Source organism: Podarcis liolepis (genome assembly GCF_965112155.1).
Source record: "Podarcis liolepis genome assembly, chromosome: 12".
In the NCBI taxonomy this organism is placed as follows: Eukaryota; Metazoa; Chordata; class Lepidosauria; order Squamata; family Lacertidae; genus Podarcis; species Podarcis liolepis.
Window position 1 is genome coordinate 15,018,661 of NC_139563.1, and position 26,868 is coordinate 15,045,528.

The 26,868-nt window shown below is 43.3% G+C and overlaps 1 protein-coding gene across 7 annotated transcripts in view; it reads right to left on the reverse strand.

Moving 5' to 3' along the window:
- Positions 1 to 24,860, reverse strand: part of DIP2C (disco interacting protein 2 homolog C) — a 292,492-nt gene extending 267,632 nt beyond the window's left edge. For 4 of the 7 annotated variants that reach the window (XM_083466597.1, XM_083466594.1, XM_083466593.1 and 1 more), the window contains exon 1: positions 24,116 to 24,845. In XM_083466597.1, coding sequence (XP_083322723.1) covers positions 24,116 to 24,200 — 85 coding nt within the window. In that variant the 5' untranslated portion in view covers positions 24,201 to 24,845. Of the gene's footprint in view, positions 1 to 24,115 lie in introns of all 7 variants that reach the window. The other 3 variants (XM_083466595.1, XM_083466591.1, XM_083466596.1) reach the window with 2 other exon arrangements.
- Positions 24,861 to 26,868: the final 2,008 nt, after the last annotated feature.

Below are 26,868 nucleotides of genomic sequence, written 5' to 3' on the forward strand. Positions count from 1 at the left end.
TGAGACATTCTGTACACAAAGCAGATGCTCAACTATCAAGCTAAGGCCCTTCCCCAAGAATGTAGCATGCGCTGTGGGCTGCAGTTTGGGAAACACAAGTTCTGTGCTCCAATGGGCAACAAAACGCCCAACAAAATGGCTGTCTGAAACCACCTGGGATTCTTCTTCTCCACTCACTTGGCAGGCGTTTGCAGGGGGCTGGCAAATTCACTGGTTAAGACCAATGGTTCAGTGACAGGTGGTTGTATTACTAAGTGGCCACACCTGCAGTTGTCATGTGAAGTGGCTCTAAGTGATTGTTCATAACACCTAAGCCAGTTCTCATGGAGGAATGCTCCCAATGGAAGCACACAAGCTCCAACCCATGCAAATTTTAATACGCCTCAAATGAAGCGGAGGTCAGAACAAATCAATCCAGTGTCAAAGGTGCAAATTTCTATTTGCGTGTTGCTCCTGAACAGCGTTGCAGGAAAGTGCACCCTTCCCATGCATGCAAAGTGGAATTTCAGACTGTTTCAGCCAACTTCCTCCCGCTGCTTCATATTTCAAAAGCTTAGAAAATGGACACTACAGATGTAAATAAATAACGTTGTGCATGTGCGTGTGTTTGCCAAAGGATTTGGCAAAGAGCCCTTCAACACAATTTGGCTCAGTGTTGGTTTTTTGTTAAGTTTATCGTGTTTACATTTTTTAAAAGTCTTGTTTAAAAACTTCAGGGTTTGCTGGAAACACTGAAGACACTCTGGCTCAAAATGGACCGGTTTTAGAGCAAATGATGCAACCTAGAGCAAGAATTCTGAAATTGTCAGGGAGCCCAGCAATGACATCAGCACCCGGGGCAGGGGGAGCCAAGTCGAAACACTGTACGATGAATGAGAATGAGAAATCCATAAAGTCTGCAAAACACTTCACTAACAAGAGCATATTTTAAATTATTTTTTTTGCAAGGAAAGGATTTTTCGTTCCTGTGAACTCTTCGGACATCTCCCTCTCCACTTCTCCGTTCATTCATGAATCAAGCCCAGTAACTCCCAAAATGTGAGCTGGGACCCACAGGCTTCAAGATGAAAAAAGAAGGAAACACTAGTGGTGCACAAATTATAGTATCTTCATTGCTCTGCTCAAATTTAAGGTGTAAGTATAGGACTCCCAATTCTTCCTTTAAAATGACCCAGAATGTTTTAAGGAAGAAAAGCTCCCTTCACTACAGCAGAAAATAGATGCTCCTTCTAACAGTACTATTCTTAAGCAACTTCGAGTTTAGTAACAGGGATTTTTTTAATTAGGTCTGCTGGTTTTGACCAGTACATTAATTAACTTAATTGTAGTTGATTAATTGGTGGTGGCTAATTTTAATTGCTTAGTTTGAGATCTTTGTTGTTGTTGTTCTGTTATATTCATCTTAAAAAAAAAACCCCTGGGAAATAAAGAAAATGGGTGAGACCTGCAACAAAATGTTGCCATGTCCAGTACTCTTGTTTAGTATTCCAGTCATCCAGTACACTCCATTATTTCCCTTCCCAACTGGTTCTTCGTCTCTCTCTTTTTTTCCATTACAACACACACAACCCTCATGCCTGCAAAATACTTTCTATACCAGGCATAGGCAAACTTTGCTTGTCTCCTGCGGTATCCAGTTCTTCACTGAAATGCAATTTTGATGTAACTGAATGTATAGAACAGGCATAGGCAAACTCGGCCCTCCAGATGTTTTGGGACTACAACTCCCATGATCCCTAGCTAACAGGACCAGTGGCCAGGGATGATGGGAATTGTAGTCCCAAAACATCTGGAGGGCCGAGTTTGCCTATGCCTGTTCTATACATTCAGTTACATCAAAATTGCATTTCAGTGAAGAACTGGATACTGCAGGAGACAAGCAAAGGCTGCTGTTGAACATGGCAGCCCTGTCTCAATTTTCCCCCTTCTTTTCCCTGAGCTTATAGTTCCAGAGCCGGTATCAGGTTTGAGGGGATCTTGGACAAGGCATCCTCAGGGTAGGGGGAGATACTTCCCTGTTCCCCCTCCCATCCCCAGAAGCAGTCAGGTATTCCTCATTCTTTCTTCATGTCTTTGCTACAACAGCTGATGCACCACTGCAAAGGAAAGCACAGGCCAAGAATGTAGTTATCCACTCTCTTATTTTCCCCAGAACTCTTCTGGGCCATGACATAGCAGTTTCCAGGGGCCTTTTGGGGAAAAGCGGATAGGAAGCAGCTGCAGCCTTAGGCCAGTGGTTCATTTTGTAACATGCCCAAGGTAAAAACAAATGCAAAAATTATTATTATTATTATTATTATTATTATTATTATTATTATTATTATTACTATTAATTACCTCGGGTTAAGTACTTAATTCGTTCCGGAGGTCCGTTCTTAACCTGAAACTGTTCTTAACCTGAAGCACCACTTTAGCTAATTGGGCCTCCCGCTGCCGCCACGCAGCCGCTGTGCGATTTCTGTTCTCATCCTGAAGCAAAGTTCTTAACCCAAGGTACTATTTCTGGTTTAGCGGAGTCTGTAACCTGAAGCATATGTAACCTGAAGCGTATGTAACCCGAGGTACCACTGTATTATTATTATTATTATTAATAATATCCCTTATCTTAAAAAAGGAAAAGAGAATGTTCATGACTCGTGTTAGCCTCCATGGCACAACAATTATCTGTTCTCAAACACCTCACAACATCACACATTGCAACACGAAACAAGCATACTATACACCTGCAATTTTGGCAGTCGCCCTAGGCCTCCCACACTTAAAATACAATTATATACAATTTTAATCAAATAATAATTTAAATTAAATAAATAAGCTGGACATTTTTGCTCACAAATTATTTTTGGGTGCCCTTCAAGTAAGCATTTAAAACCAAAATAAAGGGATTTTTGTCCTTGTCTCATTTGATCTCAGCAATAATTTTAGGTATGGCATAGCAGAGTGGATAGGGAAATGTATATACAATTCCAAAAGCTGAAAAGGAATCTGTGACTCACACAATATAGCTCCACATGCAGCTGCCTATCCCTGAAAAGAGATGCTTCTTCAGATACCATTTCCTTAAGAGGGAAATCTTGCCTGTTCAAAGAATTCTTTTATTATGATTGTCATTTAAATCCCTCAAACGCCACACACAAACACATACTGACAGACGTCTCATGCAAGATTATTTTGAGGTTTCTGAAGAGCCACATAATCAAAAGGAGAACATTTCCTCTAAGTGCTATTAGATTTTCCATTATGAAGCTGTTTCAAGGTATGAAGAACCTAGGAAGAGCCTTGGCTATACCAGACCAATCTAGTCCAGCATCCTGTTTCCACAGAGGCCAACTAGATGCCCATGGGAAACCCAAAAGCAGGGCAGGAGAACAATAGCCATCTCCCACTTGGGTTCTTCAGCAACTGGTATTCAGAGGTTAACTCCACCCAATACTGGAGCTAGAACACAGCCATCATGACTGGTAGCCATTGATAGACTTATTACCAAATAATCTGTCCAATCCCCTTTTGGAGTAGTGGAAGCTGGCAGTCATCGCTGCAGGTTTTGGTGGCAAGTTCTACCGCTTAACTATGCTCCCGATTTTTTACATACAACATGCTCCACAACACTATCAATTGAACAAAGAGTCTGTGCCTGCTAAGGAAAGTTCTTTTGTGGATTTTTCTTTCAGATTACTTAAGACCAGCTCAGCAAAGGGTCAGAAGAAGAAGAATTTTCCATAGTATTTCTCCTGCGGTTTAAAAATTTGGCAGGCCGTGTTACACTTACATCAGCACGCCCAAACCTACTTTGTTAATATACGAAGAAACTGCTGACACCTAACAGCTAATTACTAACTTTGACTGCTCACAGCCACTTGGCCTCAAGAGAAGTTAAGGTTCAAAAAGATAAAAAGCGCATTCCAGCAGGAAACAAATCCCAGGGATTTTTCTTCAGGGGGTGGGGACTGAATCCTTGCAGCTAATGGGTCTCAGGCAGGAAAGAGTTAGGAAGTGTGGTTTTCGAAACAAAGGAGGTTTTTCCATCACCGCTTCAGTAATCCACACATCTGCTAGAAAATGAACCCATCCCTTATACCAGGGACAGGAAAACTGAAGCCTTCCAGCTGTTGTAGGACTACAGACTCAATAATCCCTGACTGACGGGTATGTTGACTGGGACTGATAGGAGCTGGGGTCCAATCATAGCTGGAAGGCCCCAGGTTACGTACCTGGGGCATATGTCGAAAGGGCTAGACCAGGCCCGCCGGTTGGGTTAATCTGGCCCCTGCAACAGTTTATTTCAATCCAAAAAGAAGCTCAACAACCTCAACCCTAAAAACCTCAACTTTGGTTGTCCACTTCATCATATCTGCCCCCTTTGAAAAAAGTTTGGGCACCCCTGGGCTAGACTAATGCTGAAGACATCATCTTTCCCATCTGGGGCTATTTGACTTGTCTTAGCCAAATGGCTATTGTCAAGGATTCCCATGAACTTCTAAATAGGATCTTCAGCTGATGGGTTGGACTCCCAACACTGTGACAGCTAAATGCTTTTGGGACCCCTCCCCCAACTCCCATTAGCGCTATTCAGGGTTGGTGATCAGGAATGAGAATTGTTATAGCCCAACAATATCTGAAGAGCATCACTTTGGCTACCCCAGTGGTTCTCAAAGGGTGTGGCAGGAGAGGTGGGAAAATGTGGTGGGAAAATCCAAGGACAAAGTAACATTTTAAAATTTCACTGGTGTTGACGAGGAGATGAGAGTTTGTTTATCTCAAATTAGACCTCATACAAATGAGATTATCTGGCAAATGCAAGCTTACACCTCATTAGGTTTGTATACATACTTAAGGTACATATGTAAGAAGCTTGTTTATAATTACATTTTGGGAATGATACATGTTCTTATGTTGCTGCATTGTTTTATATTTTCTAGATGCCCCATGATCATATGATAAAGTAGTTGTGTTCTATGTTATAAATCGGGCACGGCTAGGAGTGGTTACTTTTTGTTTTCCAATGTATTTCGCATCAATAAAAAAAATGGTGCGGCACGAGAAAAAAATTATTCTAAAAGTATGGCCCAGAGGAAAAAAGTTTGAGAACCACTGGACTAACCCCTCTGCTACTAGATCATAGCCTAGTCTAACGTGGGTCACAACAGCAGCAATGTGAGTCTAGAAACGCGTAGTTTGAGCTAAAGTTGAGCTATGATGTGAGGTGGAAATTTTCACAGTGCTTTATTTTTCAAGTTCAAGAATGGATACCAATTGTAAATGCAATACTAGGCAAGCTTGACCGTTCCAAAGTTTTTAGGTTTGTTTGGTAAATATGAGTACAACAAATATGCGAAACTAGGTCACTTTTCTGGTTCAGACCCTATTTCAGCATGACAACCACATTCCTTTGTGCGGAACCTTCTGGGGGCTACATGTCATGGCTGGCCATGGCCAAAATCAAAAGTATGCAAGAGTACAGGATACAAATCTATCCTTTCTCCAGTGGGTTACACGGTAGGCATGCAGAAATTGGAAGCTGTAGACACATGCAAACAAAACACCCCTATCCACCCTTCATCCAGGCAGGCAAGAAGTGTGATCATAGTTCAAGGTCACATTCCAGCGCAGAGAAAGTACTTGAGCAGGGCTGGTGAGAAGTGTTGTCTAGGGAGAGAGGAAGATGCTTAGGGAGAGCCCTGTGAACCAGATCAAGAGACCTGGAGGATTGCATTTGCCCACCCCACCCCCCAGACATGAGTTTCCCCAAACCTGCATTGGGATATCATTTTTCCCCCCAGTGGAAGCTGAAAAATGTCCTATGCAAATTAGCACACTTTCACTTAGGAACGTTTTTCCAATTCAAAATTACACATCAAGCACACATCACTGAAGGACAGTTCCAGATCTGGAAATGTTAAAGGGTTCTGTTGTACTAAGTCAGCCTGTAATTAAAACATGTATAAAACTGAAGCAAGTTAGTATTGCTTCCCTGTTCACCCTTTCCTCCACGTTCCTCTGTTGTATCCCCAGATTAGAAGATCTTCAGGGCAGAGACTTGTCCCCTTGTGCTCTGTAAAGCACCATGCACACCAATGCAACTAAATATGCACAAATTTAAATGAATTAATAAGATAATAATAATTAATGTAACAGAAGAATGGTGGATATACCTTAATCTTGGGTGCACTGAGTGTCACCCATTCCTACCCATTGTTCATCATCACAGAGAAGGAAATGGAATTGCTTAGGCTCTACCATATTTCCCCACCCAACCTCCTGTTCTGAAGATTGATTTAACAGAGATAATGTATTTGAATAAATGTGGTACAGCACAGTTCATTTGATGCTGACATTATAACAGTGAGGAAGAGAGGCATACATGACCTCATGACTTCTCCCAAGGTTAGGAATCTGCCTTCTTATCTGGTCCCTAGGCTAGCAAACATCTGTCAGAAAATATACTTCTCAATCCTCAGAAACAACTCGGTTAATATTTTTGGGTTGCAGTGCTTTGTAATACTTTGACATTATGAAAATAAGGCTTATCCAAATCTTAACTCAATACCCTGTGCTGTAATTCAATTGCAGGCAATCACACAAATATAGCCCTAGTAAAAAAATAATAAGAATAATAATGGTATCTTTCTTCAGTATTAGGCCATTATGCAGATGAGATACTTCTTCAGAGTTAAAAATACTTTAATTGACAAATGATGTTGCTTTCCTTCTCTTCCCCAACCGCCTTTTCCTTGATAAACTGAGACACAGGACAGGAAGCAGAAAAACATTCTTCACCACTTACATAGCAGGTGCCTTCATGAATATGTAAAGCTGATCGGAAGATACATAATCTGGGCTTTATACCTGAACAATGCAAACAGCTGTCATCATGCAGAAAGTAAAATATCATTCTACATCAGAGATTCTTTTTCGAGTTACTACTATGCAAGTCACATTCGTGTAAGAGGAGGTTTTAGCTTACCCTCCTGTTTTTCCTAAATAACGTATGTCAACATTAAACACCGGAAGACAATGATGTGGTTTGAGCATGAAGAACTCATGTCCAATGCACACTCGGCCTTGGGCAAGTTCCCATTTCTCAACCTAACCTACCTTACAGAGCTGTTGTGAGATGAAGACACCCACACCCACGGCATTCCTAGAGCACAAAATACAAATATAACTAGCAAACAGGAACAGCAGGCGCACCCTTCTTGAGCAGCACTGGGAAAAGAGAAACGAAGGTTTTACCACTTTCTACCTCGTGCAGAGCGCTCAATTGTTTAACTATGTTGTTTAACTATATCAACAACAACAAAGTTTATCCCCCACCCGCACAAACCGCTGCTCTATATTAGGCTGCTGAAACAAGAGGGGGAAGCTTAGATGAAAACCAGGTGTGGTGGTTGTGTGAATGGACTGAGCGCTCAGTTCTAGCGCTGAAAACAAATTCTTGGCCTGAGCATGCTTGAGTCCAGGGCGTTTCCCTTAATTCTGTGCCCATCCTTCTCAGCCTGGTTCTGGCTGGTGGATCCCAGGGTTCTAGTGGAAAACAAAGCCTGAATTTTGTCTACCCTGGGCTTTGTGACAGCTTACACACCACCACAATCACCACCACCAAACACACTTCTCCACTGAGACTGCTTGTTGCCAGCAGTACATTTGCAGCTGCATGAAGAAACGACGGCTGTGCATGCTCGTTCCCTTTGCAAACACACCAATGCAGATAATTATCTGAACAAAAAGCTAGAAAGTATGTTAATATATTTTCCATTTCCTTGTCTGCTTAAGAGAATTATACTCTAGAAACAGGAAAAGGAAAGAGAAGGGGGGAGAACTGGACGTTACTGCTGCTTCCCTCTGGACACATGTCAGAACCACTGAAATGCAACAGATTTCATACTTTAGTCTGAGCATAATGGGCTGTGTTGAGAAAGCAGCTCCTTGCGGAGCAATCAAACTCTTGCTTAGGCTGCACTGCAACGTATGCAGTGGATCGGGAGTGTTGTCATCTGCTTAACGCTATTTTTCATTGGCAGCCAGAGGACCCACAATGCCTCGAAGGCCCAGTAGTTGGTCCAAAATTTGCAAAATACAGATACAAACACAGTGGTGACTGGCCCAACAGGAAAGGGGTTGTGATAGTGGGGTTTCAATAATGCTATTATTTTTTGGAATTTGTTTTATAAACTCTAAATATCCTCTGGTTAAAGTACTATTTTTTTTTTATTTAAAAAAAATATATATATTGTGTGGCCAAACCCATTACACTTGTGTAGTTGCCACAGCAGTAGACATTAAGAACCAGAACAGAATAACCCCAAAGTCAGCAATACTCCACACAAACAGTGTTTCCAGGCCTACGCTCTGAAGGGCTCCTGCAACTTCTAAGAGTTCGGCAGAAAGGAAATTTCTGCACATATAATTATTCCCATCATTGCAGATGGAAAAATTCTCATTCTCTCCGATTCTTAAAAGCATGCTTATGAAGGAAAGCACTGGTACATATTTTACAAAAAGGAAACTAAGCTGGGAGAAACGTTTGAATCCCCATCCTTTCTCACCCACACCTGATTGAATGAGTAGATAGGTAGCCGTGTTGGTCTGCCATAGTCAAAATAAAAAATTCCTTCCAGTAGCACCTTAAAGACCAACTAAGTTAGTTCTTGGTATGAGCTTTCGTGTGCATGCACACTTCTTCGTATCTGAAGAAGTGTGCATGCACACGAAAGCTCATACCAAGAACTAACTTAGTTGGTCTTTAAGGTGCTACTGGAAGGAATTTTTTATTCTGATTGAATGATTTCAAGTGTCAGGTAGGTGGGTGTGGCTTCCCTAAAAAGGCCTCGCTGCCTAAATGGGGAGGGCTGGCAGGCCAAGTTTTGCCTGTAGGTTGGAAGTTCCTCCTTGCACGGAGGCAGAGTGACGAGGAAATAAACGCGGCCTGCTAAACTAAACTCCTGTAGGTTAGGCCACAGTAGGCTTCCTGCTAGGAAACAAAGTTCACAATCCTGGTTATCAGCTAGAATGGATTCAGTGCCTGGCTGGATCCTGTGCCTTAAAGAACAACTCACTCTGGAAATCAGCAAGGGAAGCTTTCAAGATGACAAAAATGAAACCCAATCCAAACAGCTGCTAGCTTTTGGACCTTTAAACAGAGACCCACCCGTCGTTTCCCCCTTCCTACAGCCTTTGGCACAGCCTTAGGTCCTATCCTAACATCTATCCTAAATAAAGGTTCCCAGGGAAACTCTAAAACTTGCCCGTGGCATCTTTATTCTTTACATCATCCACACCATACATTTCAAACATGTGGCTTTTACACAGAGCTGCAATTTAACAAACTACAATTCCCAGGATTCTTTTGGGCGAACCATGTGCTTTTGACTGTACAGGTGACATTTTAGTTGCCTCTAATAAAGCTATTATCCTATTGTTACTTTCAGATTATCATCTGCTAATTGCTGTGGCTAAGCCTGCTATGGAAGAGAACGGGGTGGGTGTGGGTGGGAGGGAGGGGCTGGTAAAAGAATAATAATTTATAGATAGGAAAGCATTGCACAGTCCAGACGGGCGAGGAATTGGTTAATTCCCAGCCACAAGAGTGTTTGGATGCAAGCTGAGGCCAGCACAGCTGAGAGGCCTAATTGACAATCAGCTTGAGCTGGGTCACAGCCAGGTACAGATAAAGGGAACTGGGAAAGATCCAAAAAGCGGGGGGGGGGGGGGGGTTAAAGGGAGGAAAATCTAAAGCTACACCAAAGAGGAGCAATAAAGAGCTGATGTGGTTCCTCAGGTACAATGGTTCAGTCCCTGATAAGAACAAAAATCAGAGTAATAGGAGAAAAGACTGTTCTTTAAAGGAATGGTGGCTCTGTGTGTGTGAAGTAGGGGTAATAGCTTTTGCTGCCTTAGGAGGCTCACCAAATGGGAGCTGGGGACTAACTAAGGCCAGGGGGCTGGATCCGGCCCAATCGCCGCCTAAATCCAGCCCGCGGATGGTCTGTGAATCAGCGTGTTTTTACATGAGTAGAATGTGTCCTTTTATTTAAAATGCATCTCTCGTTTATTGGTGGGGCATAGGAATTCGTTCTTTTTCTTTAAAAAAATATATATAGTCCAGCCCCCCACCAGGTCTGAGGGACAGTGGACCGGCCCCCTGCTGAAAAAGTTTGCTGACCCCTGAGCTATGTGCACACTCAAAACTTGAAAAGGTTCTGAAAAGTAGCAGCAGCTAAACGCTTACCTGTTTGCTTGATGTCCTCTTAGCCGTTTAATTAATCTTGTACATTACTAGGTAGGCTGCAGTGAGGGAGACATAACTGAACAGACTAGTACTATGCCTGTTCTAGGAGTGGTCTAACAAGAAAGGGCCAAAGTAGGAATCAAGTAGGAAGTGAAAAATAACTAACAAACTTTTAGAAGACATCTGAAGGCAGCCCTATTTAGGGAAGCTTTTAATGTTTAATAGGTTATTGTATTTTAGTGGTTTGTTGGAAGCTGCCCAGAGTGGCTGGGGAAACCCAGCCAGATGGGCGGTGTATAAATAATAAATTATTATTATTATTATTATTATTATTATTAAGGATAACAAATATGTTCTAGGGTCCCTTGTCGCGTAGAACTGCAAGAAGCCATGCTCAACTCACAAGCAGCAGCAACCTACCGATCTCTGCACCACCGCAAGTGATTTTTAGACCTGACTTAAGTTTAGCTTCAAGGGAGCATCTTGTTGATGAAACAAGAGAGACAAAGGAATGCTGAGTCTGAGTGAAGCAGGAATGGTACCAGAAGGCAAAATGTTTTTCCTCTTGTGAACTATCTGCACTGAGACATTCATTATTAAGAAGGCTCCTTGTATTAGTATTACTGTATATCAATATACGAAAACACACAACAGTAAAACTGACATGGCAATCTTTTGGTATTCTAAAAGGTTCTGGGAATTAGAACCCGAAAGAAATATTCAGCAGAGAATCTCCAATCCTAAACACTGAACTAGGAATATAAATAGCATTTGTGTATGGCAGCGTATACTTGTTTGTCTTGCTAACTAGAAATAATTGTCTGTCAGCAATTGTCATGCTACTCTGTAACATCTAGACACATCAAAGATGGGTTTTTAATCCCAGCCTGGAGGTTTCTTTCTCATTCTTTTAAGTGTGTTATTATTGTTTTCAAGCCACCATTTGAAAAACTGCTGTCTTGAAGGCAATAACGTATTTAGGGCGCTTTTAGCATCCGATGAGCTTCACTGCTGCTATTTGTCTTATAGACAATAAAGTACTAGCCAAACAATGGCTTGTATGTACCCAGCTTTTGTTTAAGATTAGTTACTTTGGGCAATTTCATGAAACTTTTTTGCATTCCTGATTTTAATCCTATAAACTGCCAACAATATCTTTGGAAATAATACCTTGCCAGATTCTGCAAACCCCCAAATTTCTGCCACAGACCACTTTTACTTGTCTCCAGACCCTGTTGCTTCCACCCTTAAATGTAGTTACGTTTTATAGCAGAAAAGAGCTCATCGTCCCAGTCACACTTTTGTCAAAATAAATTATAGAACAACAATCTTTCAAAGGAGGCTACACTACATAAAATTTAGGGTGGCTGAAAACATGACGGGTTGTGGCAAGGTTTGTATGGCCATCTGGACATATGCTACTCATTGTTGGCTTTACAATAGAAGCAGGAAATATTTAATGACAGTTGAGATGATCCAAGATTCTGCGCATTTAGATATTAACTCAATTCAGGGGTGTCACTTTTGGGCACAGAAATGGGTTTGAAATATATCAACTGAAAGATAAACTGCAAAAAAAAGTTATCTTAATACAAGTAATAAAAAATGTAATGTTATCAAATGCAGAACAGGTCTCTTTGAGAAGTGGTGTGTGCCTCTGGCATACATCCTTTGGTGTTTTAGACAATTCTAATTCTTCAAGAGTCAGTAAACTTAAGACTAATCCCATGAGTTTTGTAGCTGGCCACTGTCTTCCATCCACCTCTATTGCTGCTCCTGAATTTCTAGACACTTCAGAATTCCAAATATTTTTGGCTGTGTGTGTGTGTATCTGTTGTTGTTGTTTAGTCGTTTAGTCGTGTCCGACTCTTCGTGACCCCATGGACCAGAGCACGCCAGGTGTGTGTATCTAGAGACCCCTGAAGATAATCACTGGGTTTAAACATTACAAACCTGTACATCCCTGTTCATTTACAACACTTCTGTAGTCTCTTGCAGGTTTCAGGTGTCAATTGCCATGCCAAGTTGCGACCAGCCTAGATGAAGAGGCCCTGCACTGCTACCATTTTGCCAGAGCAATGGTGGTAGCCATCAACTCTTACAACAGATACTTCTGCTCTGTGTTCCCTCACTTCTGCCCTGGGCACGCTAGATGCTTCTTGTCAAATACAACAGGGTATACTTCTCCTGACGTGGGAAGGGAGAATAACTAGTTTCTCCACTCTCTGCAGATTCTGAATAACCTTTCTAGAGACACAGTAAAGGCAGGTGAGAGCCTCATTTTAAAACAAATCCAGTAGCTCTGGGATGCCTATAATGAGTTCACTACACTGTATGTCAGCTGGCTGTCCAACTAGATGCAGACACTGCATAAAACTATTCATATTAACATATATTTCTAGAAGCTTGAACTCTTGGAACATGTTTATAGCAACTGATGGGATTCAAAACAAGAAAGTGTATGAATCTCAACCTCAGGAGGGGAATACACAAGCAAGGATGGTGTTGGCAGAAGTCTGAGAGAAAGGGACACCTAAGAAGAGGCGGAAAAAGAGAAGGGTTGTGTATAGATGAGCGATAGATCGGGAAGCATTCACTAGAATCAACAATGGAAGGTCCCGGTTGTTTGTTTGTTTGCTCCCCACACATTTCCACACTTTTCTCTGCAATTGCAAAAGCTATGACCCTAAATACATATAAAAATCTTCGGATGCAAAATTCTGTACCAGTTTCTGACCTTATAGCAACAGTTCTATCTGTGCACTGCTACCCCTGGCATAAGCACCATTAGACTCAGGCTTATCTCACAGTAAACAAGAGACTTTAGGGGCTGAACCATTGTGTTAGACAACAGTGCTCAACCCTGACCACTTTTCTTACTGAGATTAAGCAGTTGTAAGGTCCCAATATAGAGTATGGACTTCTGCTGATTTTCTACTTAAAAAATAAAACAAAACCCACTCGATGCTGGCTGTATTTTGCTTCCAAAATTGCTGCTTACTGCAAATAATCTGAATCAGGAGCCCATTCTGGATCAGAGTCCACTGCAGTTTTTTCTCCAACATGAGCTTGACCAAACTGTGAGAGGCAGTGGAAGACAGGAGTGCCTGGCATGCTCTGGTCCATGGGGTCACAAAGAGTTGGACATGACTAAACAACAACAAACAACAACAAGCTATGTAACTGGAGGGACGCGGGTGATGCTGTGGTCTAAACCACTGAGCCTCTTGGGCTTGCCGATGAGAAGGTGGGCGGTTGAAATCCCCGAGATGGGGTGAGCTTCCTTTGCTCGGTCCCAGCTCCTGCCAACCTAGCAGTTCAAAAGCATGCCAAAAAGTGCAAGTAGATAAATAGGTACTGCTGTGGCAGGAAGGTAAATGACATTTCCATGCTGATATAAGATATAACAGTGCACTGCTCTGGTTTCAGTGTTCTGCTGCGCCAGAAGCGGCTTAGTCATGCTGGCCACATGACCCGGAAAAACTGTCTACGGACAAACGCCGGCTCCCTTCGCCTGTAAAGCGAGATGAGTGCTGCAACCCCAGAGTCGTCCACGACTGGACTTAACTGTCAGGGGTCCTTTACCTTTTTACCTTTAGCTATGTAACTAACTCCCAACTTATAGATTTCCTTTTTGTCCCTACCTACTCTTTCCTGCCTTCCTTTTCAGCCATCTAGGCTTGCCCAGTAGAGAGTTGGGATGGATTGGGGGCAGTGAGTGCATACATAATTTTGAAAGCTTTAAGAGTCTGTCAAGCCCTCCAGTAATATGGCAATTTCTTACTGAGAAGCAAGCTATCATGCCTGACAGTTGCTGCAGAATTAAAGCAGCAATGCTAAATGGGAAAAAGATATATATATGTTCTGCTTGATAGTTAACACAGAAAGCCGCCACCAAAAAAACTAAAGTGCAGCTGGTGCATTCATCAGCGTGAAGGAAATATTGCACCTTTAGGATCTTTTCTCTCATGCAAACACACAAGTGTGTTACTCTATGAAAACCTGAAGGGAGCTATCACTGCCCCTTTAGAGAAACATTCATTATTCTACAGTAGTCTACTCACAAGCTCATGTTATTCCAAAAATATTGCTGTTGCAAGTCAACCACTGATTCTCTTTTTAATCTTTCTTTTTTCCTTAAGGGAACATTTACCATCTCCACTGACTGATTAAGGGATATTTTGAACTGCCAGCCTTAATTGAAAATGCCACTAAATATAGAAACTCATTTTTAAGTATATAGCTTTTAAAGGACAACATGGGCAGCCCAATCCGCAGCCTACTTAAACTGAATTATTTGCATCTGAACAGGCTTAATTAACAGGTTCAATTCCAGTGATTTCAACAGGACAAAGCGACCTTAAATCAAATATTTTTTTTAAGCAGAACTGTAAGTTGCCACACCGAACACAAATATCTGAATGTCACGGCCAAGTAGGACTTGCAATTGGAAGAAAGGGGCTGTGTAAATGTGTGACATTACACACACTCACAAAAACAATATAGCGTTCAATAAGGTAATTGAGACAACTTTAGCAGCAAGGAGGACTGTGAGAATTTGTTGTAAGGATACTTATTGCATACCTCTAGAATTTCACTGGAAGAGATAGCAAAGACGCTAGGGAAAATCCTGGAAGATCATAATGTACTCACGAGCCCAGAAAGAAGTAAGATTATATCCCAAGATCATAGGCTTGTGGAAAGTCTGATGATAGCTTATTCATACTTCCTACTCTTAGAAACAGCCCTTTGGTACAGATTCAGTTGGCAAGTATCTTCATAGGGCGCTAACCAAGGTTTCTGACTTTTAACTAGTCAGCATATCAAGGGATGTGGATTTGGCCTCTTCCCGCATGGGGAAGCTTGCCAGCCACATTATCTTTGTGAAAGCTCTCTTATTTTTTGCTGACAGCACTCAGTATGGTACATGGGAGACCTTGCTCCCTTATGAAGAAGGAAGACACATAACGGACAGAAGAAGAGGGAGAAAGGGAGAGGAAAATTGCCAAAAATCAAGCTGCACACAATGATCTAATAAATCCAAAAACAACAACAACAACAAATTAATCTCTAGAGAGAGGCTGAGAAGATGCAATTCCAACAGCACGGTGCAAGCAAAGAACTGATTATGCACTCAGAACTTTATAGATAAAACTGAGCTACAGGCCTTCTTCCCCTGTTGACTGAGAAATAAGTCCAGTGAGCCCAGTGGAACTTACTCCTACATAAATGGGTATGGGATTTCAGCTAAAGCATTTCAAACAAATAAAAAGAAGCTTAAAAGCTGGTATAGGAACATGCCTTCCTCTCACGAATTTGTTTGAGGCATCTGGCAAAATACATATTTTTATTTATGCTGGTTAGCTGACTGGGGGAGATATTTTGTCATTCTCATGGTACTGTGGTGTAAACCTGATTTATTGTGGTAGCTTGATTTTTTCAGATGGTTTGATTTTATTGCGTGCCATATATTTTTACGTTGTACCCTGCCTTGGAATTGATTTTAAATGAAGAGTGGGTTATAAATTACCTAAATAAATGAAAAGGTTTTCAAATGAATCCTATACATGGATTGCTTGGGAGTAAGACTTTCTGAACTCGTATCTGAAGAAGTGTGCATGCACACAAAAGCTCGTACCAATAACTAACTTTGTTGGTCTCTAAGGTGCTACTGGAAGGAATGTTTTTATTTTGTTTCTGAACTTGATATGACATTTCCATTGTATCCAATACTAGACTTGGATATGAGCAGGCCCACTGAAATTAAAGGACACGAGTAACTTGGGTAGGCACATTAATTTCAGTGGGTCTACTATGAGTAACACTTTGATACAACCCAATGTATTGATGAAGCCACTTGAGGCATGCAGAACTCTTTCTTTCCAGAGCCTTTCAGTACAGTGGTGCCCCGCAAGACGAATGCCTCGCAAGACGGAAAACTCGCTAGACGAAAGAGTTTTCCGTTTCGGAGGTGCTTCGCAAAACGAATCTCCAATGGGCTTGCTTCACAAGACGAAAATGTCTTGCGAGTTCCTGCGGGGTTTTTCCCTTCCCCTCCCTTTTTCTAAGCCGCTAAGCCGCTTATCAGCTGATCCGATAAGCCGATAAGCCGCTAAAAGCGCTAATCCGCCAATGGGCTTGCTTCGCAAGACGAAAAAACCGGTGGACGAAGAGAATCACAGAACGGATTCTTTTCGTCTTGCGAGGCACCACTGTAGTTGTAAAGTGCCAATACACTTTTTAAAGAGATTATCTCAGGGCTTTGATAATCTTACAAATACAGTTCTAAAACTCCACAAGCATTCATATCATTGGCTGCAAGACACACCGTACATTTAAATCACATGCCCCCAAAATAGTCTTGGAATGTAGTTTGTTAAGGGCACTGGGAATTGTACAGTTCCCATGAACCTTGTAGGGGGAGAAGTTTTAAATATATGGTGTGCATCCAGCAATTACCTCCAAACTATCCCAGAAAACAAGATGATGAATCCTGTAAATTGTTACCTCAGGGCTGAAAAGCTTGAGACTCATAAATATTCAAAGAACAGCTGGCTTGGGGACTTAAGAACTGTAACATCAAACCTCAAGAACCTTGATTCAGCCACACAAGCGTCATACTTCAGTGTCAATGGAAGCTCTTGCAGACTTATGGAAGCACCAAATAAACCTACTAGAAAAAAGGCAAGCATATTTTCAAAGAGATGAGGAACTTGGCCATCGACTTGTATGTACTCAGGTGCTTCTACTTTTAATCACTTTATTTTCTTACATGTCCACCCCACCTCTCTTCCAGCACGGAAATCTGCCACGGTACCCAATTCTCATGGTTGTATAGAAACTTGTCGCTATTGATTCAGAGAGTGAAGAGCATTGGCATGTAGATGTGGATATCCATAAATATCCAGAATATCCCATAAAGCCATTATGTTTCTTAATCCAGCCCTGCGTTGGACTTCTTCATCAGTGTCTCAGAACAAGTCAAATGACCAGCTCGACAGGAAGCCAACATGTTAGGTTTAGTACGTTTCTCATGAACGCAGAACATGCAAACTATATCTGGCCATCCAGTTTATATTTTTATGATGGCTGAACAGAGTTGCGCTCTCTCTCTTGCCTCTTATAAATATCAGTGAACAGGAGAGTACATGGAAGGAAGCCCTGCTGAAATCAGTGAGCATGACTTCCATGGAATGTGACTGCAAGATCACACTTTCCTAGAAGATCGTACTGCCACTGCTGTACTTTAAGCAAAGCTTTTACACATCTCTCCCATTCTCAAAATAGACCAGAAACACCTCCAGTGAAGTTTACAGCAGTGTCATAAAATTAAGCCTCAGTGCTTACCTTGAGACGTGTCATTTAGAGTGCACAACACATTTTCACCTTCTCTGAGAGATTAGGCTAGCTTACACACAGGAGACATGGATAGGTTGCCTGATAAGCTTTTGGAGGCCCTTGTCTGGATGCAGCTCAGCTTCCAGCTCACATTAAAGAAAATAACCGAATCGGAAATCTTGAATTCCATCCGTGGGGCCTTTACAAAGGAACATTATCAGCCGGCTTAAACTCTGCCGTTTAGAAACACACACTACATCTCTTTTTCAAATCAAGGGTTAAAAACCTGGGCCTACAACATGACAAAATAAAATCGCATCCACTATTTGTGCATTACTTGTCTATCCTGATGTCCCTTTGGGGAAAACTCTTAAGTCAATTTTTCAACCATCCTTCAACCACACTGAGGCCTACTTATCTTTTGCAAAGTAACAGCATCATGTGCCTGCATAACATTATTCAGATTACTGATAGTCTTTCAACGTGTAGTACTTATTACCGATGGGAAACAACAATGTCTGAAGTGCTTTACTCTTTTTATTTGTGTTCTTCCTTTCCTCCAGTAACCTTGCAACATAACTACTGTTCCCATTTTGTCCATCTATGGGTAGACATAGTATGAACTAACTGTTGAAACACTCTGCCTACTTTACCTTGCCTCCCTTCACCCACTCCAGACCTTCCTTAATTGCACTGGTGCTACAATCAACTTCACACACAAACACACTGCATTTTCTCTCCCCCCCCCCAAAAAAAATCAGTATCCCAGGATAAAAACACTGAACTACAGCTCCCCGCTCCAACCAGCTACTTTGCAAGGCTAGCATAATCTCAGAGCATAACAAGAGGCTGGATGAGGCCAATGGCCCACCTAGTCCAGCATTCTGCTCTCACAGCGGCCACCCAGATGCCTTTGGGAAACTTGCACGTGGGACTGGAGCGCACGACCACTCTCCCCTCCTGTGGTTTCCAGCAGCTAGAATGCAGAGACAATTCTGCCTCCAGCTGTGGAGGGACAGCATAGCCAACCTGGCTAGTAGCTCTTGATTGACCCCATGAACTCAAAGTCACAGCCTCGCCCCCCAAGTACAGGTACAATAATTTTGGGTGTTGCATCCATTGTCTCCACAGCACAAAAGCCTTTTGTAAGAACCAACAAAAAGGTTCCTTCTCTAGAGAGTAGACTGGGGTTGCCAACATGGTCCCTGCCAGATGTTGTGGACTACAACTCCCATCATCCCTTACCCCCTGGCTATGCTGGCTAGGAGTTGTAGTCCAAATCATTTGGAGAGCATTGCACCTGCTATACCTGGTTCAGGCAATGGGGCATGTCATTCTAGCCTTGTCTGTGTCTTAATTGGTTAGATTTGCTTTCCTAGATGTCAGCCATTGCTATGACTTCATCTGTTGACTAAAATGATAACACAAAGATGGGAGGGAGGATATAGTCTCACAAAACAAATGAGAAAATCCCAGGTTCACTCCCTGGCATCCCTAGGTAGGGCTGGGAATCTGAATATTATCTCTCATGTCCCCCCCCCGTCCCCCCCGGAACACTTGTGAATCACACTCAACAAAAGCAGCGAAAAGCGCATCATTCCATAGGTAGAGTTTGACGGACCTTGATCACGCCAACTCACGCCATATGTGCCAAACATGCCAGCTCCATCTGCAGTCAACACACCCATTACACAAGGTGCCTACACAAACTTAGGGAAGGGTCTGGCTGAACAAAGTGGCATGCCTCTAACAATGATAACCCACATTGGCCCTGGCTACACCATGTACTCCATGCAACCTAGGATGCACACCATTTGCAAGTGAAACATGTCTTCTGTGTTTTATGGCGGAGCTGCTTGCTACTCATGTGGGGTGCATGGTCAACAACATATGGCCCAGTGAAACCCAAGTGTGATTAATCAAGTGTTATTTAGTAACTTCAAGGCGGCTAAGCTGACTTAAGTACATGTACGCTGCTGGTTGTGAATCAGGCCGTTTGCTAGTGAATTGATTCATTGCAGGGGGTGGTTTATTGGCTTGTTCTTATTATGCATTTTGTGTTTTTTAGTTTTATGTTTCTATGCTGTAAACCGCCCTGAGATCTTCGGATGAAGGGCAGCATACAAGTTTAACAAATAAATAAATGAACAGGAATACATACATGGAGAGACTCCATCAGGCAAGGCCTCCTTCCACCTGCCTTGCCCCACCCTCCAGCCCTAGGAGTCCTCATAAGGGAGCTGTTCCTGTAGGAAGAACTGTGAGGGGAGAGACTCCATCAGGCAAGGCCTCCTTCCATCTGCCTTGCCTCACCCTCTGCTTCTCAATGTGTATTGTAATGTTTTATGTACTGTAGCTTGACATTATTTTATTGATTATATTTTAGATACTATTGTAACTGTTGAGTGGATTTCTGTTTAACGTTTATATGTTGATATTATTATTTTATACTATTCTAATGATTGTTGAATGTTACTTTTTTGATGGAGGTTGCCTATTTTAAAGTTCTGTTTTATTATCACATTTTTGTATTGCGTTAGATTGTTATAAGATGTACATTTTTTGTTTCTTCAGCTTGTAAACCGCCTTGAGTATTGTAAGATATAAAGGCGGTATACAAATTAAAAATGATGATGATGAAACAAGGTCAAACGACGCAACACAGATTCTACGCACACAGAGTCCTTAATTCATGAAAACAATGCCCCATAACTGCTGTAAAGGAGGAGTTTAGAACCTTTTGCAGCCCAAGGGCTGCATGCCCACAGAAGCAACATCCCAGGGCCCACACACCAGTGGTTAAATGTGGGGAGAGCAATGGGTGCGACTCTTGCATTTGTACCAGGCGCTAAAGTCTAACCACACAAAAGCCAGGGGTTTTGACACGCCTCCTCATTCAGGCTATGAAGAGACATTATCACAATTCAAAGACACATTCCAGCAGGCAAAAGCACTCAAACAGTGTGATGCAGGCTCAGTGGCAGGTGCAGGGGGGCAGGTCAGACAGAGAAACCTACAATTCCCCACCCCTGCTATATTAAGTATATGCTTAGGCTGCAATCCTCAACACAATTATTAGGGATCAAGTCCTATTGAGTGCAACTGAATATACTTATAGGTAAACATGTTTAGGATCATGCTGCACCTAACAGCTTTCTAGCAGCATAGTACCTATGTTTACTCAAAAGTAATTCCATCTGAATTCAAAGCAGTTTACTCTCAAGTACGGTGAGTTTGGGGTTGTTGCCTTAGTGCTTGTATAAATATTATTTCACGAAGTGGTAACAGTTGTTGCTGTTTTTCCAGAGAAAGATGAATTGGAGTGCCTATGATTAAAATGATACAGTGAATGATACAATGAAACAGTGTAGCAAGTTTTAGAGTCGCTCAGAAAGAACCTTTAATAGGGCAGGTACTTCAGCTCGAAAGATCTAACAATCACATCTGTTCCCACGTTTTGGATAGTCTTCATCAAAGGGGACTTTTAGGCAAACACACTTGCACATATGAAATCTACTCAAGTTCCCCTTTAATCTGCAAAGGATATTTGCAGTCTTAAAACTGCAATGACACGCCCTGCAGTAATGTGTCAAGATTTAAGCTATATTAGCCATGCTAGTATAAAGTGACTTTTCCCAGGTGCTCAACACTTCCAACGACTTTGGAGATCAGTGGAAGAAGCAGATACTTAGTCCTCTTACAAACAACAACTGCCTGACCTATGCTTGTTTCTACTCTGAATAAGTGAGCGCAAGGCCTTGCGGCCCAATCCCATGGCTGCTTACAATTCTACATCCAAATTACTTCAAAGGGATTTGCTTACAAGAAATTTTGCATAGGATTGCTTCAGACATTAAATTCACTGGAAACATTTGCCTTTACGCCACTTTATCAGAGCAAAGCCACTCCATACGATATAATTCCACAACTCATAAATGAATGGCAGATTCACTGTAGATTTTCAGTATTGGCTGGATAATCAATTTCTTTAAAATAATCCAAACTACAGTAATCAAATTTGTTAGTCTGCATATGAAATCAAAAGAATATATATATATGTGTATATGTGTGTGTGCTGACTAATTTCACAGCAGCATCAAACACTCTGAAATAAGCATACTTTCGCTGAAATCTTGTGTATGTTTACTGACCTGGGAGTAAGCCCTATTTAGCATAGTAGGCCTTACTCCTGAGCAAGCAAGCAAGCATAAGACTGCACAACCACATCAAGAATGAACTTGATCCATCTATGTGTCTGAGTTGCTAATCACATCCCACTTAGTCAATATACATTGGAGGCGAGTTCCACACATTGGCCATCTGTTCTCTGCCTCAGAATTTCAACCTGCACTTTTATTATTTTTGATGAATTCTGCACTGGATCTACAAGTCTGATGCGTTAAATGTGTGCTGAAATGTTACCACTATTAACAGCATGCTTCTGTACATTGACACAGTCTTCTGTGCATAAGGGTGGTACATTCAACATACTGTAGCAATCTTCCAGCCTCTCCCTGTTAGCTTAGAAAATGCCAAATCGATGTGCAGAAAGCTTGAATAAGTCAATATTGCTTTAACCCTTGCTACAGTTGAGGTTTTTGCAGAACTGGCAAAAGGCACCGTCAGGATAAAGGCATGTAAAGAAGGCTAGCAACCCCAGCGATTTGGTCCTTGAGTCCTCTCCTCCCTCAGAAAGTGTTAAAAGAAAAATACAATGTCAACACCAGCTCCTCCCTGCTGATGGAAATGGTCTGAGTGCAGTTTTACTTTCTGGCTAGAAGCCCTCATAAAACCGTTACACACACAGAGGGGACGATGACTGGGAATGGAAGAAGAGAAAACACATTCCACGTTTTGAACTATTCCAGTCCCCAATTCGGGACATACTAGGGACCCCACCCCCTTGTATTTCAACCATTTTTTTCTAATAACCTTCAAAAAATAAAAAAGAGCAGCCTTTTCCAAAAACAAAACACCATATTCACCAAGAGTTAACAGCATTCCTTTCTCAGGCACTTGACTAGCCAGCAGGAGAGACGTATTCTGACTTATGCCTGAGAAATATGGAACCACATGAAATCTTACTGGAAATGTGTGTGGTTTCTGAATGCACACATTCCAAGTCGGCAACAAATGCAGGGGTCCCAAAACGTATACCTAAAATGCCACCCCTTTTCAGTTTTTATTATCTATCCAAAGAATAAGAAAACAACCATAGGAAAATTGCATAATGCCCTTTGTAAACTTCCTGGAGCATCAGAATGGACCAAACTGTAGAACAATTGCACCCTCTTCAATAAAAACAAGAAAATTAAATTATGCAAAAGCCTAAAAACAAAACGAAAAGCCCCTCTGTTACTCAGTTTCAGAAATAAGCAAGAAAATCTGTTGGTAAAAACAAGTAATAAAGGAACACTTATTATTCATATCTGAAACTTGATTAAATAGCAAATCTCACACATGGGCTTTGCATTATGTCACTGGATGTGTTCAAATAGCATTTGCACCAACATATACGGTAGGTGGGGGAAGGTGTTTTTGTCCTTTTCTTTTTCAGTAAAACTGTATTCTCTTGGCAGGCTGAGAGAGTCCTTGCAAGCCCAGCCCTAAAGATTTTTCCATCCTCCGTAATAAAGCATGCAAGCAACATTGGAGCGGCAGATCTTCCTGCCAAAAAAGCCTCATTCCTCTATCTCTCCCAGCACTGTGGCAGGAAGAATAGCAGAATAGCGAGAAAGGAGATGGGTGGTGTGTGCTTTTATATCACCAGCCAAACACAACCTATATATTTATACACAGCCAGCCCAAATGGTACCAGAGGAGGAGGAGGAGGAGGAGAAGGAGAAGAAGACAACAGGCGCCATCAAGAATCAATGGGCTCTTCCCCACCCCCTCAGCAAAATGACATTAATAACCAGTTTCCTAAGAAACTAAAAAGAAGGAGAAATAACCGTAGCAATCTCTTTCTCATCCTCCCTCCCCTTTTTGGGCCAAAAGCTTCAAGGAGAAAGAAGGGGGGAGGTGGAGGAATCTCAGCAGGGATTTTTTCTCACACACACACACACACACACGTACACCATTTCTTAGGCTATGTCACACACATACGAGGAGAAACTGACACCCACAGGAAACAATTATAACATGCCACATCCACACACACACACACACACACAAGGGATGGCGAAACGAGCTGGAGGCGAAAGGTTACACACTGCAGAGGGGACAAATCAGCCTTCCAGAGATCATTTCAGATGCCGCCAGTTGCTCGCTCGCTCACGCTCCCACACACACACACACACCACACTCCTAACCTTGCACACCCCACCCTACCTTCCCTCCCTCCTCAGATCTCGATCTCCCCCACCAACACCTCCTTCAATTCCCCAGAGGAATGGATGTTTCCCTCTCCACCTACATCCTCCCAGCACTTTGGATGCTGAGACTCAGCTATGCACAGGGGAGGCACCGCGGAGGGCGAGGGAGAAATGGCTTTTTTAAAAAAAAACAACAACCCACAATGTGCATTATTTTATTTTTTGGTGCCCTTACCTTCCGATAATTCCAGCTCCAGCTCAGCCAGGCGGGCTCTCACTTCCAGCGGCAGAGGGAGGCTCTCCAGGCTGCGATCCGCCATACTCGATCCAAGCAGATCTCCTCTGGCTCTCGGCTGTGGCTCCTTCTCCTCCTTTCTCTCCCCTCGCGCTGCTGCGCGGATGTGGGTCTGGCTCTTTGTTTGCAGTACACACCGACAGAGAGAGGGACACACACACACACAACACACGCAATCGAGGACTAGGAGGAGGACGACGACTTGCTGGGGGGGGGGGGCGGAGGAATGGAAAGGGAGGGCGGCAAATTAAAAACAAAAGCACCCAACCCTCCCCCCCGCGCGCTGGGGTGGCGGCGTCGGGGGCCCCGGGTCCTCTCCGGAGGTCTCAGCGGGGCATAAAGCGAGGAATCCACGCAGAGCCCAGCCCAGCTCAGCTCAGGCAGGGATGAGGTGGAGGGAACGCAGAGATTTCCCCTCTCCTCCCTCGCCGCCTGCTGCTGCAGCCGCTGCCTTCAGTGGAGCCCCGCCATGGCTGCTGTTGCTGCTGCTGCCGCCTCCTCCTCCTCTTCTGCTCCTTCCTCCTCCTCCTCCTCCTCTTTCCCCCTCGCAATCCTTTCGCATGGAGCTGAGCGGGCCCGCTGCAAGCTCGCCACAGACTCACGCACAGCGCGCCAGGGCGCAGCGCTCTCTCCCGCTCGCCTCCCTCGCTCCACCCCGGCCGCTGCTGCTGCGGCTGCTTTTTCGGCGGCGGCGGCTGGAAACTGCGGAGCCGCTGCCGAAAGCCGCCGCTTCTGCTTCTGTCACCCGCGCACGTGACCCGCCTGGGCGCAGCTGTCCCCTAGAGGGAGCGCGGGAGCACCGAGCCCCTCCAGGGAAGCCCGCGCGCGCTCCTGAGGCGCCCTGCGCTGCGCCGGCTGGGAGCTGCTTCCCGCGCGCGCAGCAGGGTCGGTTCTTGTGAGGGCAGAGGCAGCGGGTGGAGAAGGAATAAACAACAACAACGATTCCTTCTCAACACTATGAGCTGAATAAAGAGCATGAAATCCAAAAAACCCCAAAAAACAACAACAGAAAAAGCCTTTAATATATATATTAGGGCAACTCCTAGGGGACCAAGGTCCCTTCAGCCTCCCCCAATAAAATGTTTTTTATTCAATAAAATATGTTTTGTTCAACTTGGCATCCCTGAGCATAAGAGGTTCTTTTGGGCCCCCGAGGCAGCAGAAGTGGCTCGCATCCTCCTCCGGGGCAATAAAAATTAAAAATACATTATTTTCTGCCTGTGCACGGCCACCCCAAAGTAAGCTGCCTGAGGTAGCCACTTCACACTCTACCTAAGGTTAGGGCCGGAACTGTTTCTATTAAATCCCTCCGCAAAATGGTCGGAAACAGTTCTAGCATAGGGTATAGGAAATAATTATATGGCCATTGATATATATATATTCAGCCTTGACCACAAAATGGCCATGGTTAGAAAAAAGTAAAAATCAAATTAAAAAACCCCACTAGTGAGGTGTGTCACATCAGGGATAAGACCTGGTCTCATTAAAGGCCAGCAAGTGGTCAGTTATTTATTATATCCATCCAATTATTTAATAGTTTCTCGTAATTTTTCACCAAAAAGGTTGCCACTTAGGTTTTATACCTTTCAAGCATCAAAATGTCTGTATAGAAACAATCAACAACACACACACACGACACAGGATCCACAGAACAGCCAGTCAAGTTCCACTCACACAGTGGGGCTTTTCCTGCCTTCCCAATGTATCCCCTGGTCCATATGTCTTCCCTGAAAAGTCACTGAGAACATCCTCCAGAACAGACCACCACTACTACTACTACTACTACTACTATTATTATTATTATTATTATTATTATTATTATTATTATTTCAATTTATACACTAGGGTGGGGACATGAAACTTGAAGGAGGAATCTGCAAATAACAGAGAATATTCCCATTCTCACACAAAAGGAGTTGCCTTTTATGTACACAAGGATCTCTCTGGATCCTGTCCTAATACTGCAGCACAAACCATTAAAATAATACTGCATAACCAGTTTTAATCCCGTTCTAAATTTCCTCCCAAAGGAACCATGCTCACGCTAAAGAGAAAGGCCTTCATTATCCAGTGGAAAACTTTTGTTTGTTTGTTTAAAGCCCAGGGGCCACATTCCCTTCTGGGCAACCTTCTGAGGGCCACATGCCAGAAGCAGGCGGGGCCAGAGGCAAAAGTGGGTGGAGCTGCAGGTGTGACTCTTTGCATAATAGGCTGCAGTCCTACACAAAAGCCCACATGCCATCGAGTCAAGCAAGAAGCATTAACAGTTGCATTCTAGCGGGGGGGGGGACAGACTCAAGGAGGGTGCAGAGCAGGGACAAGGAATGGGGTGTGGCCTAGGAAGAGCCTCAAGTGCCAGATAGCGAAGACTGAAGGGCCACATTTGGCCCTTGGGTGTCAGGTTCCCCCAGCGGCGTAGCGTGGGTTGTCAGCACCCGGGGCAAGGCAAGTAATTTGCGCCCCCTAACCCCTAACCTGCCGCCGCTGCCAGCTGCTTCTTGCTGCTGCCTGGTCTGGTCTGGTGTGGTTCTCTCCCGCGCTCAGCGCTGTGCTGGGCGGCCGCTGCACTGTCCCTCCCCCAGATAGTCCCTCGCTCTCTCTCCGCACCGCACGCCTGGCACCCACCCCCTCCACAGTGGGCGGCGACCCAGCGGCTCGGATCGGATTCGCACAGCCAGCACTGCAGTGAGAGA